We start from the raw sequence: 13,142 nt of genomic DNA, 5'->3' as shown, positions 1-13,142 counted from the left end.
CCCTAGGGCACATCAGGTTGGGGAGGGGATGCTGTGATCGACCACATGCACTAATGGAGCTATGTGTGGGTTTCATTTAGTGTCCAGGTGCCTCACATTCATGGTCCCTGTCTGGAAATTGCTGGGCTACTCAGAGCTCTCTCTCCAACCTTCCTTGTTAGAAGCTACTCAATGTTACTGTGGGAGAAAATGGCTTGAGGTGGTTTGGCCTTGAGAAGTGTATTATGTTCCTTAAACCAAACTTGGCAACTCCTGGAGTGGTCTAAGGGTCACCAATGTGAACAAAAGGCTTTGTGTGGCATGCAAAAATATGGGCCTTAATCAGTCTCAGGCTGGTCAAAACATATCTATGCCCTGTCCCTAGGCAAGAAGGTGAAAGCTGAACACGTCCTGACATCCCACCACTGCTTCACTCTCGAACCTCTCTCCATCTTGACCAGGTGTATTTGGAATATCTAGCTACCACCCATTGCTGGGCATGCACAGGGCCAGGGCTGCATCAGAGGCATTCTAGGTGCATCTCATGGTCTCTTCACAACTCTGAGACAGACAGAGAGGTAAAATGATGCTCCTAAAGCCAGGAAAGCCAGGGTGTGAACCCAAGTTTGTGCTATCCTGTGCCTGGGCTCTTCTCCTCTGTATGACTTCCCTGAGGGATGCCTGAGCTCAGGCTGAAAAACTGTCCTGTTTCTTTGGAGCTGCCTCTCCCAGTGTACAAGCCCCTCTTTCTACTAGCTGCACATAGGTATGGACTGACTGTTGACTGACTGGGGGACTCCAAAGAACCCAGGGAGATTCTTCACCTGCCACACCACTGCAGAAGACCCTACGATGCTTCCAGCAAACACAGCCTAAGAATCACCTCCCTTCAGCCTGCATCATGCCAACCTGCAGTAATCAGGGGTTCCTGCAAGAAGGAATTAGCTCTCTCTGGCCCACAACCTGGCATGGGAGCATACTCAAGGCAGAAGGCTAACCATGTTTCTGCCTGAGGGGTGACTCCAAAGCCAGGCCAGGCCCACTCAGGCCTCTGCAAGCAGGATTCAAGCACCACTTGGTCTTTTCCACTGACATAGGTAATTGGGAAACTTGGCCCTAGGAAGAGTTTTTAAGAAAAAGAAAAGTCAACGATATAACAGGATAGAAAAGGAAGGGATGAATACTGCGAGGCCTCTAGGCTAAGGGCTGCAGAGAGATGGAGGCAGCACCACGTACTCCTCAGAGCAAAGGAGCAAAAGATCCAAGTCAAGGAATGAAGACGAAAAGTCACAGAGAGTCTCTTGAGGGGGAGGGCAGATTTCTAAAGGTGGATCCCTGAAGTAGCAGAAGACTCAAGAATGGAGGTGAGAACAGGGACTGAGGCACAGAGATGGGAAATGAGACAGCTCTTCACTGATGATGGAGAGTGGGCAAGCTGTCCTGATGGCCAAAGGCTCCTGGACCCCAACAGTGGAGAAGAAAAGCTTGTTTTGGAGGTGATGCATGAGGCAGAATAGAGGCTCTGACCGTCTCATTTAGTCCATTGCTAAATACAGCCTTGTTATCAAGCTCACGATGACCCGAGTAATGCCTCAGATCACATCTACGCCAGCAAAGCCTCCAACGACAAGCATCCATCCTACTCTGCTCTGTCTCCAGAATTAGAAGGGGGTCACTGACACCTCACATTGGCCAGTCTCAGGCACCAGGGAGGCTGGCCATACTCAGTCTGCCTGCTCTAACCAGCTAACAGTGTGAAACACTGAATCTCTCAGCCTCAGGGAGCTAATGATCTGCTTGCCCAGTGTTCTAAATGTGTCATGACGTTGGAAAGGCTGGGAACCACTCATCTACTAGAAGATAAAAGAGGACAAAGACACAAATGACAAATGCCAGATTCTAAAACCCTGCCCAGCAACTGTTTGAGTCTGTTCAGTGATGCCTGAAAGTCACTGCCTTTTGAACTTCTTCAGTCGACCCAATTTGACTTGGGTCAGCACTCTAGTAAGCACATAAATAATGACGTTTAACTTCCAAAGCATCCCACCCCCCACTAAGGCCCTGTTTTCTTCTCAGGTGTCACAGTATGTTTTGCTGTCATTTCAGAACAGAATAACGTTTCTCATCATAAACTCCAGTCCATTTTAAGAAATATACAGCAAAAAATCCAGGTCCAGTTATTAGACTAGGAAAGCTGAAGAATATTTATCCTTTATTAGAAGTCTAGTAGAACTCAAAGTTGATCAGCTTTTCAAAGGAAGGGAGTTCAGATGAGGAGCCACATTCTGGACTTTTTTTCTGGTAAAGTCATAGGAAATGAAGTTTCACGATAATGAAGATGACACTGTCCCAGTGAGCCCCAGGAGGATGAGCATTAGTGTGTGGGTTAGATTGGTGGCAATGAAGGTGGCATTGCAAGAGAGAAGTGAGCTACAGTGAGAGAGGAACAGGGTCCTCTGGACAGTGTGAGAAAGGTTTACATAAATAGGCACAGCCTGCTATTCTGAAGCATGCATCTGTATTTCAAGAAACATTGTAGGGGAATATAGTTGGCAAGAGATAACTCTGATTCCATGCCACCACCCTAAAACAGAATTGCTTCAGAATATTCTGAAAGACTGAGACTTGAAAGGAATGGAGGCTGCAGAAAAAGCTCAAGCAGATTGTTACAACAATTTCAAAAAACAATTCATCTAAGCCATGCGAACACTTGGGTGTGCAGCTAAAAGGAAAAGAACTAAAAACAAAAAGTTGTTTTAAATGTGCAGTATCAGTTCTCCTGTGGAGAGCCAGGGATCTCTAGGTGGAATTTTCTTTGGTTTTGTTTCCCCTTTATAAACGTTTCTTTCTGGGCCATCATCCCCAGCTTTGAGCTGGTGGCCATGCCAGCTAAGGGTGGCTCCCTCCAGCGACAAAAGCTCATACTGCTTCTCGCTTCATGCTGAGCAGCAGAGCTGGCGGCCAGCATGCTGCTCTCTCTGCCCTGCAGAAGCCAGAGTTGTCACCTTCTCAGAGGGAGCAGCCTTGGCCACCGTCCTGGCCCGGGGTTCCGGAGTCCGCTTCCAGATCTGAGCCAGACCAATGTCGGAAGCTGCAGGGGCAGTGACACTATAAAAGTTCGGCTGCTCACAAAACACACCAAATACTTATAATGTGTCCCAGGGCTAGGGGTGCCTAAAATGCTGTTGAGGGGACACTGGGTAAACGGATCCTGCACCTTTAAAACTTGAAAATAAAACAACCTCAACTTCTAGGTCCATATGTATTTAAACAAAAATGGAAAAACATTATATATATATATATAATATATATATATATATATATGTATTTTATATATATATATACATAAAATCTGAATAGTTTAGTCAGTTATTTTATGATAAATAACAAGAGGAAATAACATGCCTGTTAGTTCTGTCTCTACTCTAAATTCTAATTAAAGGACATTGTTGGAGTGTGTATGTGTGTGTATATATATATATACACACACACACAGTGTACACAAGCTAGGTTATATATATATATATGGTACTAAACTCAGCTTTATTAAGAACATTTCAAAATTATCATTTCCTGAAAATGATCTATTTTTTCAAAAAAGGTTTCAACAATATGCTGAAAGATAATTGGAAACTGATTTTAAACATTTCGTTAGGACCAAAAAAAAAAGAAAAGCAGGTTTTTCCTTTTGAAATAGCAAGTTTGTTCTCTAACATTAATTCCTTCACCAAGAAGAAAATCCCACTCAAGCTCCCTGGGTCTTGGTTTCCTTCCCACATGAAGCCTTTCCTTTGTCTGGAATTCTCTTCATATGCTTTTAAATAATTACAACCAAATTGCCAAAGGGTTTTCTTTAGTTACTAGCTGATCCTAAAGCATTCGGCAAATGCTCTCTGGACTCTTTGGAAACACCAACGCATTGGCCAAAAACTACTTAGGAAAAGAGATTGCACTGACCACCAGCTGGAGGGACAACTTGGTCAAGTAGTTTCATGCTCGTTTTCTTCCAGATTTTCTTTATCACAGCTCTCAGTTCTTCATTAGCTTGCTCCAGGTTCCCTGAATTCAAAAAGCAAAAAAGGCAAGACAAGCTTTGTTTCTCATACCCAGTGCTCCCTTCCCTGTTCTTATCTCTGCCCCAGTCTGACCTGGGTTAGTGCACTGGCCTGATGGGACTCCCCTCCCACCAGGCTCCTACACAGTTCCTATATTCCAGCCCTTCTGATGGGCCAGTCATTCAGTATGGAAATGCTTCACCCTGGAATTCAAGGTCTACCACAGTCTGGCCCCACTCTCTACTCCCACAGCCAAGATCTACTCATTTCCCGCTGGATCCCAGCCTGGAATTCCCTCTCCTTCTTCTCTGACTATTCTAAGTCTTGCCTCCAACCTTAAAGATCCAGCCTAAATTTCAGTCAAATAAGACTTTTTTGAATTGCAGCCTAAATTTCACTCAAATAAGACTTCTTTGAATTCTGACTACATATACTCATCTGATCTTTAATTATATGGGTTGATGTTTCACGGGCACATGCTTTATTTTCTCAACTCACACGTCAGAATACATGACTCTCCTGCCTTCCATATCCCTTACAGGTGCTGGTGCAGAGCCAGGTACAGATGAGCACACCACAAGGAGTATATGTTAGTTAGACTTGAAGATAATGTCTTATCTGGGTAGAGTCACTCTGAGCCCCAGTATTACGAGAGAACAGCTGCCCACTGACTCCACATGCCGCCTCTTCCTTCTCCTCTGTCAAGTGGCTCATAGGGTCAGGTCCCCTTGTGGTCTGCCCTTCCTCACCTGCCAGTCACACCTGCTGCAACCTGCTTTCTATCCCATCTCTAAAGTCACCACTGAGCTTGTTTTACCAGGCCTAATAATATGCATGGTCATGAAGACCATTCTGGTTTGGTCTTTGACCTGAGAAGAGCCTCATCCCAATAATATTTCCTAAGTGCCAACTATGTGCTAAGTGCTGGGTCTGTACTTCTGCAAACATCATCTCATCTAATCCTCAGGATGTGCCCTGATGTAGGTACATATATTTCTTTTTTTATATAAAAAGAAGCTACTGTTCAGAACAGTGAAATACCTTGTCAAATGTCACACAACTAATATATGGCAGCTGGAATGAATGGACTATGGTGGTTAAGTCTTTGTCCTGATCCCTCACCTACTTCTCCTGCTTTGTAGTAAGTGGTGGTATGAGTTACCTCAAAACTTTTGAGGACAAGGTGAATCACAAAAGAAGCAAAGAAGAAGCAAGGGAGGTAGGGGCAAACAGACAGTGAGACACCGACATCGTTATTAAACTCACTACTTCCCCTCCCTAGGGCTTCCTGTTTGATAGGAGAATGCAAGGTGGGACACGCCATCTCTTCCCTCTTCTACCACCTGTCTTTCTTCCAGAAATGCTTACCTTCAGTCTTGATCTTAAGAGCAGTTCGAACCAAGGCAAACAAGGTTGCATTAAACATGACTGTCCCATCACTGTTGAGAGGCATGTTCATGGCAACTAATCTCTACAAACAGGAAAAAAAAAAATTTTTTTTTTTTTTTGGTATTTAAAAAATGTCTTTTTCTTTTTCTTTTTCCACAACCTTGTCCCTTGTCAGCTCTATTATATACCTGGACATTCTTACAGCACATACAAATACGTTCATAGAAACATTATCTGTGAACCCTATACATAGTCCTGGGTACACTTCCCCCTGCCTAGACATACCTGGTCATTCAGCCTGTCCACCCATCTATCCACTCATGGATCAATGCGTGCCATCACTGACAGTGCAGTACTGCATATGCAAAAGGAGTCATCTTTCTTGTCTGTACCTCCTATGCACCTCTCTATGTCTTCCTCTTCCTCAATGCCACTGTGTTGTTAAAAAATTTCCTTTTTTTAACTGAGGTAAAATTGATATAACATAAAATTCACCATTTAAACTATTTCAAAGGGTAATTTAGTACCTTTCAGTACATTCACAATGCTCTGCAACCATCACCACTAGTCCCAGATCATTTTCATCACCCCAAAACCCATTAAACAGCCACATGCCATTGTCCCCTAATCTGTGTTCTGCCTTTAGTGGTTTGCCTATTCATGGAATTTCATATAAATGAAATCATACAATATGTGGCTTTTTTGTATCTAACTTCTTTTGCTTAGTATTATGTTTTTAAGATTCATTCATGTTTGTAGAATGCATCAATACTTTATTCCTTATTATGGCTAAATAATATTCCATTGTATGCATGTAACATTTCTTGTTTATTATTCATCAGTTGATGGATATTTGGATTTTTTCCTACCCTTTGGCTATTGTGAATAGTGCTGCTAGAAACATCTGTATACACATTTTTGTTTTTCTGATCATGTTTCAATCCTCTGGCTAGATACTTAGAAATAGGATTGTTGGGTCATATGGTAGTTCTGTGTTTAACTTGTTGAGGAAACACCAAACTGTTTCCCACAGTAGCTGTATCATTTTACCTTTCTAATAATGTTATCAGGGTTGTAATTGTCTACATCCTTGCCAATATTTGTAATTTTCTATTTCTTATTTGTTTCTTTTTAATTAGAGACAACCTAGTGGCTGTCAAGGGATATTGCATTACAGCTTTGATTCGCATTTCTCTCATGACAAATGATATTGAGCATCTTTTCAATATCAACTTGGCCATTTGTATTGCTTCTATGGAGAAATGTCAATTCAAGTTCTTTGCCCAGCTTTTATGTGGATTAGAGACTTTTTGTTGTTGTGTTCTAAGAGTTCTGTATATATTATGAATCCCAGACCACTGTCAGATATACGATTTGTAAATATTTCCCCCCATTCTGTAGGTTCTTTTCATTTTCTTGATAGCGTCCTTGATACACAAAATTTTTAATTTTGATGAAGTCCATATCTATTTTTTTGTGCTTTTGGCATCATATCTAAGAACCCATTGACTGACACACACACACACACACACACACACAAAAGGTCATAAAGATTTATTCCTATGTTTTAAGAGTTTTAAAATTTTAGTTCTTATATTTAGGTCTTTGGTTCACTGTTTTTGAAGGTAGTTTTTGTATAAGGTATGAGGTAAGGGTCTAAATTTATTCTTTTGCATATAGATTTCATTTTGCATGTGTTAGCTCTAGTGCCATTTTAAAGAGATTATTCTTTCCCGTTGATTGGTCTTGGCCCCATTTTCAGAATCAATTGACCACAGATACACAGGTTTCTAGACTCATAGTTCTATTCCACTGATACACACGTCAATGTATGTTTTGCAATCAGGCGGCGTGAGTCATCCCACTCTAACCCCTGCCTCCCCAGGACTGCCTGGCTATCTAAAGCAATCCTTTACAGTTCCTTAAGAAATCTGGGATCAGAATTTTTATTTGTGCAGAAAGACATTTGGGAGTTTGGTGGGAATTACATTTAATCTGTAGATCACTGTGGGAAATATTGCCATTTTATAAATATTAAGTATTCCAACCCATGAACATGTGATAACTGTACATTTATCTAGGTCTTCTCTCATTTCTTTCAGAACTGTTTTGTAAATTCCAGTGTGCAAGTCTTTCACATCTTTGGCCATTAATTCCTAAGTATTTTTATTTATATTGTTACAAATGGAGGTGCTTCCTTAATTTGCTTTTCATAGTGTTTATTGCTAGTGTATAGATACACAGCTGATATTGATACATTGATCTTATATCATGCAATTTTGCTGAATTCATTTATCAGCCCTAATATTTTTTGGTGGATCTTTAAGATTTTCTATATATAAGATCATGGCATCTGTGAATAGAAATAGCTTGAAGAAAGAAAAAAGTTTTAATAGAATATAAATGGTTGTTGGCACCCATATCCCTTTCTGATATTTATTTTCTGTTTATCCATCACCTCTTCTCTAGTCAACCTTCAATTCAATAGGCATTTGGGGAGCTCCTACCATCTAGTGGGCTCTAGGACAAAGATCAAAGCTTTAGTCACTAAATGTAAATGCTGGCACTCAGCTGCTGGACTTTGTTTGTATTTAAACAGTTAAACCTCACCTTTCAATCATTCTTCTGCCTTTCACATTAAACAACTCTCTTGGGATCAGAACTCTATTCTGGGCACAACCTTAAGGGTTAAATGACTTAGAAAGTACAAAGGGCCTGGCACAGGGTCTACAACTTAGGTTCTCAACCAGCAGTGTCCACCACTCTTTCTAACTGGAAGTGTCCTTCAAGGAACCTTTCCTCTGGTGACACAGTGGTGTGGTATTTTATACAACTCTATGTGTTTTCTCCAAGTAGTTGGTCTTTGAGAGAAAGATTTTCTGCTTCTCTTATACCTCTTCTAGTCCCTCGAACATCACCAATGAAAGTCAGAGAGAACTTAGTTGAGTGACTCATGTTCTTAGGCCCCAGTTGCCTCATCTATAAATGCAGATGACCATACCCACGTCAAATGGGCCTCGTGAGGATTAAAGGAGATCACAGAGAATAATTTTAGCCCAGTGCATTGTTAGTTATTTTAGAATTTCTTATTGTTGGCTGAAAGAGTGTCCCAAGAGAAAGATTTTATTTTTATCCTTACTGATGGACTAGGCTAGAACTCCATGTTCTAAAGTCTCATCTACGTAAAATCTTAGTCCTATTATCAGTCATCCCCATCTACAGAACCAGCTCAGGCAGCCAGAATGCCCTGCCTATTAATTTACTTTTCCTAGCAAGTTTCAATGATCAGCGAAATGGACCACTTTTGCCTTAAGGACATTTAGATCCTTTATGTAAGAGCCTGAAAATCCAAACACAAGAAGACATCAGAATGGATACAAGATTGGAATCTGTCTTGTATTAGAGGCTGATACTAGGGGATTTATGAAAACGTGAATTTCTGTGGCTTATTCTCTGTACCTACATCCAGAGTTCAGCCTAAGAAGAAGCAAAGATGAAAGCAAGGACCCTAGGGGCTTGCCAACAGGGCTTTCTAGATTTTCTGGGCAGGGAACAATCAGTTTGGCTTAGATGTAGTCCAAAATATACTTTAGATTTTGTTCTGTTACCTTGAGTTCTGTCTGGATCTGGTCCTGGAGTTGTAAAACTCCTGGCCCTGGGATTTCCCTGTGAAGCTGTGTGGGATGGTTGCATTTCTAAAATGTACAGTTTTAACAGGCAAATCTTACATTTCTCCTTTTAAAAAAGAAATTCTTTTCTGTTGCAACAAGTAACATAAGATAGTTCACAGTGAGCTCTATGGAAGGACATCAAACCTCAAAAAGGGTTTCCAGGGAGCATGGCTAAATTACAGAGATGGGCTGGGATGGGAGATTTGGATTGCTCCATGATGCCACAGCTGGATGCATGGCTCACCAGGAAAGGAGGTCTCCTGGACCCAATGGCCATCACCAAGTTCTGTCAGCAGAGGGGACATGAGAACCACAGCACTTCCAATTACATGACTACCCATGCTAGCAAATACAGTCCCTTCTCACTCTCTCCTCCCCTCATCCAGGCCACCAAATCTTTTCCATTCTGCTTCCTAAATGTATCTTTAAACCATGCCTCCTTTCTATTCCTTTCCATTGCCCTCATTCAAGCTCTTGTTCTTTCACACTTAGATAACCTGCTTGGTTCCAGCGCTTCCAGTCTACTTCCATGTTGTCAACAGAGTCAGCTTTCTAAGATGGAAACCTACACATATTCTTCCCCCAGTCTTGCCCCATTTTCCAAGGACTCAGCATGGGATAGAAAGTTCCTCACAACTCAGCTCAGCTTGTGCTTGTGGTCTTCTGCTACTTTCTTTTGTATTCTAGGCACAGAAAACGACTCATCAGTATGATGTCTACTCTCTTTATCCATCCCTGGGCTCTCTGTGATGCCTTCTTGGAAGGCCCTCCTCTCTGACAAACTCCTAATTCTCCTTCAGGACCTGACTCAACTGTCACCTTCCCAACCATCTACCCAATGACAAATTAAATAATTCCTTTCCTTTTCTTATTGTTGGCTGAAGGGCATCTCAAGAGCTAGAAATCTAAGAGTTTCTAAAGCCAGGAACCATGGTATTATTTATTTCTACATCCCCACCACCTGAATGAAGCTTCACAGAGTGTCACTTATTAAATGTTTGTCGAATGAAGTGGAGTCTGCCAGACATGCAAACGGAATTCTTACCTTGCATGCTACTCTGTGTGGGCATAATTTTCCAAACCCCAGAGGTGGCTGGATACGTCGGAGCAGAGTGACCACGTCAAGGTGTTTTATCCTTCCCCTGGAAGTAAAGGACAGCATGAGGTCCAGGAACTTTCAGTCCATCCCACCTTCTACAAAAATGCTAAAACAGCCCACAGGAGCCAGATGGAATCCTTGTCTACCTACTTTGCCTCAGGGTCATATTCTGACCATATTCGTTTGAATTCATCTAAATGGTGAGGCCCCAGGATAGACCAGTCCCGGGTCAGATAATCAAAATTGTCCATGATGACAGCTACAAACAGATTGATGATCTGAAAAAGCAAAAGAGAAGGAGGGAGCTTCAGTGGCAGAAGGAAGAATTGGGTTAGACCCTAGTAATTGCTTCCTAAACTCTACAGGCCATGAAACCTTTGAATCCATTTGTCCAAGAGTGGTAGTAAACGATTCTCTACTGGACGATGTTTAAGAAAAGGATGAGCTTCTAGCTTTCCAAAATGGATTTGGTATATAGTTCCAGGGAAGGGTAGGGGGATGCATTTGCTTCCCTACTGAAGGAAGCACAGAACAGTTTTAGAATTCCATTGCCACTAAATACCTCACAGTCTTTTTTTTTTTTTTTTTTTAAATTGTGATTTGGATGAAGATTTACAGAGCAAATTCACTTTCCATACAGCAGTTCATGTATACTTAGTCTCATGACATTGACCACAGTTTACCACAATGCAACAGCTCCCCTCCCACTGCCTCCCCATAGTTACCTCTTCCCAGTTTCCATCCCTCCATACACTCCTGCCCCCTGAGCTGTCTCCCTGTGCATAAGCAGCCCTTCTTTCTCCCATGATTATTCTTTCCAAGGAGTATATCTACTTGAGGTAAATGTTTAACTCGTATGCCTGTACTTTGGCTGGAAACCACAGGTGTGGGTTCAATTCCAGACCTGAAGGGCAGCTAGGGACCATAGTCTCAGTGGTTCCATCAGGGTCTATCAGGCCAGCAAACCTGGTCCCCACCTTTTTTTTCTCTCCAAATGATTTTGAGTTTTGTTCCACATTGTTCTCCCTCTCAATCAAGGATCTGCTACATAGATCCCCTTCCAAGTGGATGACAGTGGTAGCCGGGCACCAACCATCTAGTTCTTCTGGTCTCATAGTTGTATATACCTCACAGTCTTAAGAGTTTGCTGTGTGTGGTAACTTTGACATTCTTTTTAAAAAAGAACTAGTACCTCTGACAAGATGAGATGGTAATCACCCCAAGCTGGTTTACCCTGATCTCTGCTTACATAGAAGGTAGTAGTGACACAGGCCTGAGTAAGCAAAAATCTCTCACTGCCAAGTGGAATGTCAAGTGCTGAGCAACATAAAATATCCCAGTGATTGACAGGGCAACATCACTGTTCTGGACCCCAATGCTGTGCAAACGTCTCTACACTGAGAGGGGGACCTACTCTTACCACTTACCAGAAAAGCACAGAGCATATAAAAACTGATGAAATAAACAATGGCAAAGTTGCTCCCACAGGTGTACTCCTCTCCGGGGTTGTAATCCGACTCTGGGTCACAGAGTTTCCCAGGGAGACAGGCCAGCATGATCTCCTGCCAGGCCTCCCCAGTGGCACACCTTTTTTAGATTTAAAAAAAAAAAGACAGTTTAATATTATGGGAAGGATGGATTTAAAGTTTAGACCTATGGGAAAACAGTTTTAAGTAGAGCAAAAACCTAAGTGATTTTGGGACTAGCCAGTTAGAATCAGTGAAATTCTGAAATTCCTACTTATTTTTATATGCAACTTATCTCAGTAACAGGTGTTGCTGCTATGAATCCTTTGATATGTAACAATAATGTAAAGCAAACATGCCAATACTTTTCATATTCATGGATGTTTGTCTTTGTGTCTTCTTGACTTTAAATGAAGATTAGTATTTTTTACCCATTACTAATTATTTTTATTGACCTATGTCTGAATAGATCCCCATTCAATTTTACTGAAAGAACTGGAAACCACCTAACTAGCAAATGATTTTGTTACTTAGTTACTAGAGTCATTAGAAATTACTTCCACAATTTCTTTGATGTTCTCTTACTAGGAGGCAATTTGCTTATGGAGTTAACAAACCTGGGTTAAAAACCACTCTATAAAATTTGAAATTGTACATATTCGGATGTTCTTCACCGGCTGTGCAAAATGTCTCTATGTTCCTACTGATTCTTTTTTCCTGGATGTTTTAAGGGCATGCTTCCATGGATAAGCATATATCCTATAATTTTGCTCATGGCCTTTAAGTAGATCTGCTGACTCTCCAATAGAGAAAAGAAAAACTTTAAGGCAGCCACAATTAGAACCACCACAGCAGTTTTAACAATCCAGCGAAATTCTTCTGGGACTGAAATGCTAGTGTCTCTGCTTAAAAAATACAAAAACACACACAAACAAAAAGCCACCATTATCAGCTGGAAAAGGCCACACTGCTTTAGTAACATGCAGCCTCTGTCACTCTGGATATGTTAGGTTGCCCCAGAGCCCAGAGCTAGAGAGAGATCCCCGCCCCCCAACTTTCCATTTCAGGGGTGTGACCTGTGCTGGACTCAGTTACCTGAAGAGCAGCAGTACTGCCTGGGGAAATGTTTGGAAGTTGTTGTTCCTATTGATCTGATTGTTATCTCTCATGGCAACTTTCCCAAACATCTGTGAGGAGAAATTATTAGAAAAAATTAATAGATTTTATTAAATACACACAAGAAAATGTAAGTTTAGAACTAAGGCTTTCCCATGATGCCTGGCACTTCATTCACTCAACAAAGATGCTCTCTCCAACCTGCCCATCGTCTTAAAGTGCTTTTCTGAGCCTGGATCTCTCCTGGCATAGACACTTTCCTATGGAACACTCTCCTAAGAAGCCACATCTTTCTCTTCTCTGTATCTACTCAACAGCCAATGGGTTTAGTTGAAAAACCATGACCTCGTCTTTCCGTTTCACTTCA

General features: G+C 41.6%; 1 protein-coding gene across 1 annotated transcript in view; it reads right to left on the bottom strand.

The window, feature by feature from the left end:
* Positions 1 to 13,142, bottom strand: part of CACNA1D (calcium voltage-gated channel subunit alpha1 D) — a 515,670-nt gene that overhangs the window by 44,407 nt on the left and 458,121 nt on the right. Inside the window, exons 35-40 of the mRNA XM_007937239.2 lie at positions 12,755 to 12,846; positions 11,621 to 11,780; positions 10,344 to 10,471; positions 10,140 to 10,236; positions 5,403 to 5,505; positions 3,937 to 4,038 (exon numbers count right to left, since the gene is read on the bottom strand). Coding sequence (XP_007935430.1) covers positions 3,937 to 4,038; positions 5,403 to 5,505; positions 10,140 to 10,236; positions 10,344 to 10,471; positions 11,621 to 11,780; positions 12,755 to 12,846 — 682 coding nt within the window. The remainder of the gene's footprint in view (positions 1 to 3,936; positions 4,039 to 5,402; positions 5,506 to 10,139; positions 10,237 to 10,343; positions 10,472 to 11,620; positions 11,781 to 12,754; positions 12,847 to 13,142) is intronic.

This window comes from Orycteropus afer, unplaced genomic scaffold, assembly GCF_000298275.1.
Source record: "Orycteropus afer afer isolate SDZICR_OR568_19922 unplaced genomic scaffold, OryAfe1.0 scaffold00041, whole genome shotgun sequence".
NCBI lineage: Eukaryota > Metazoa > Chordata > Mammalia > Tubulidentata > Orycteropodidae > Orycteropus > Orycteropus afer.
Note: the sequence above shows the minus strand (reverse complement) of the source record. Positions and strands in the feature narration are given on the sequence as shown.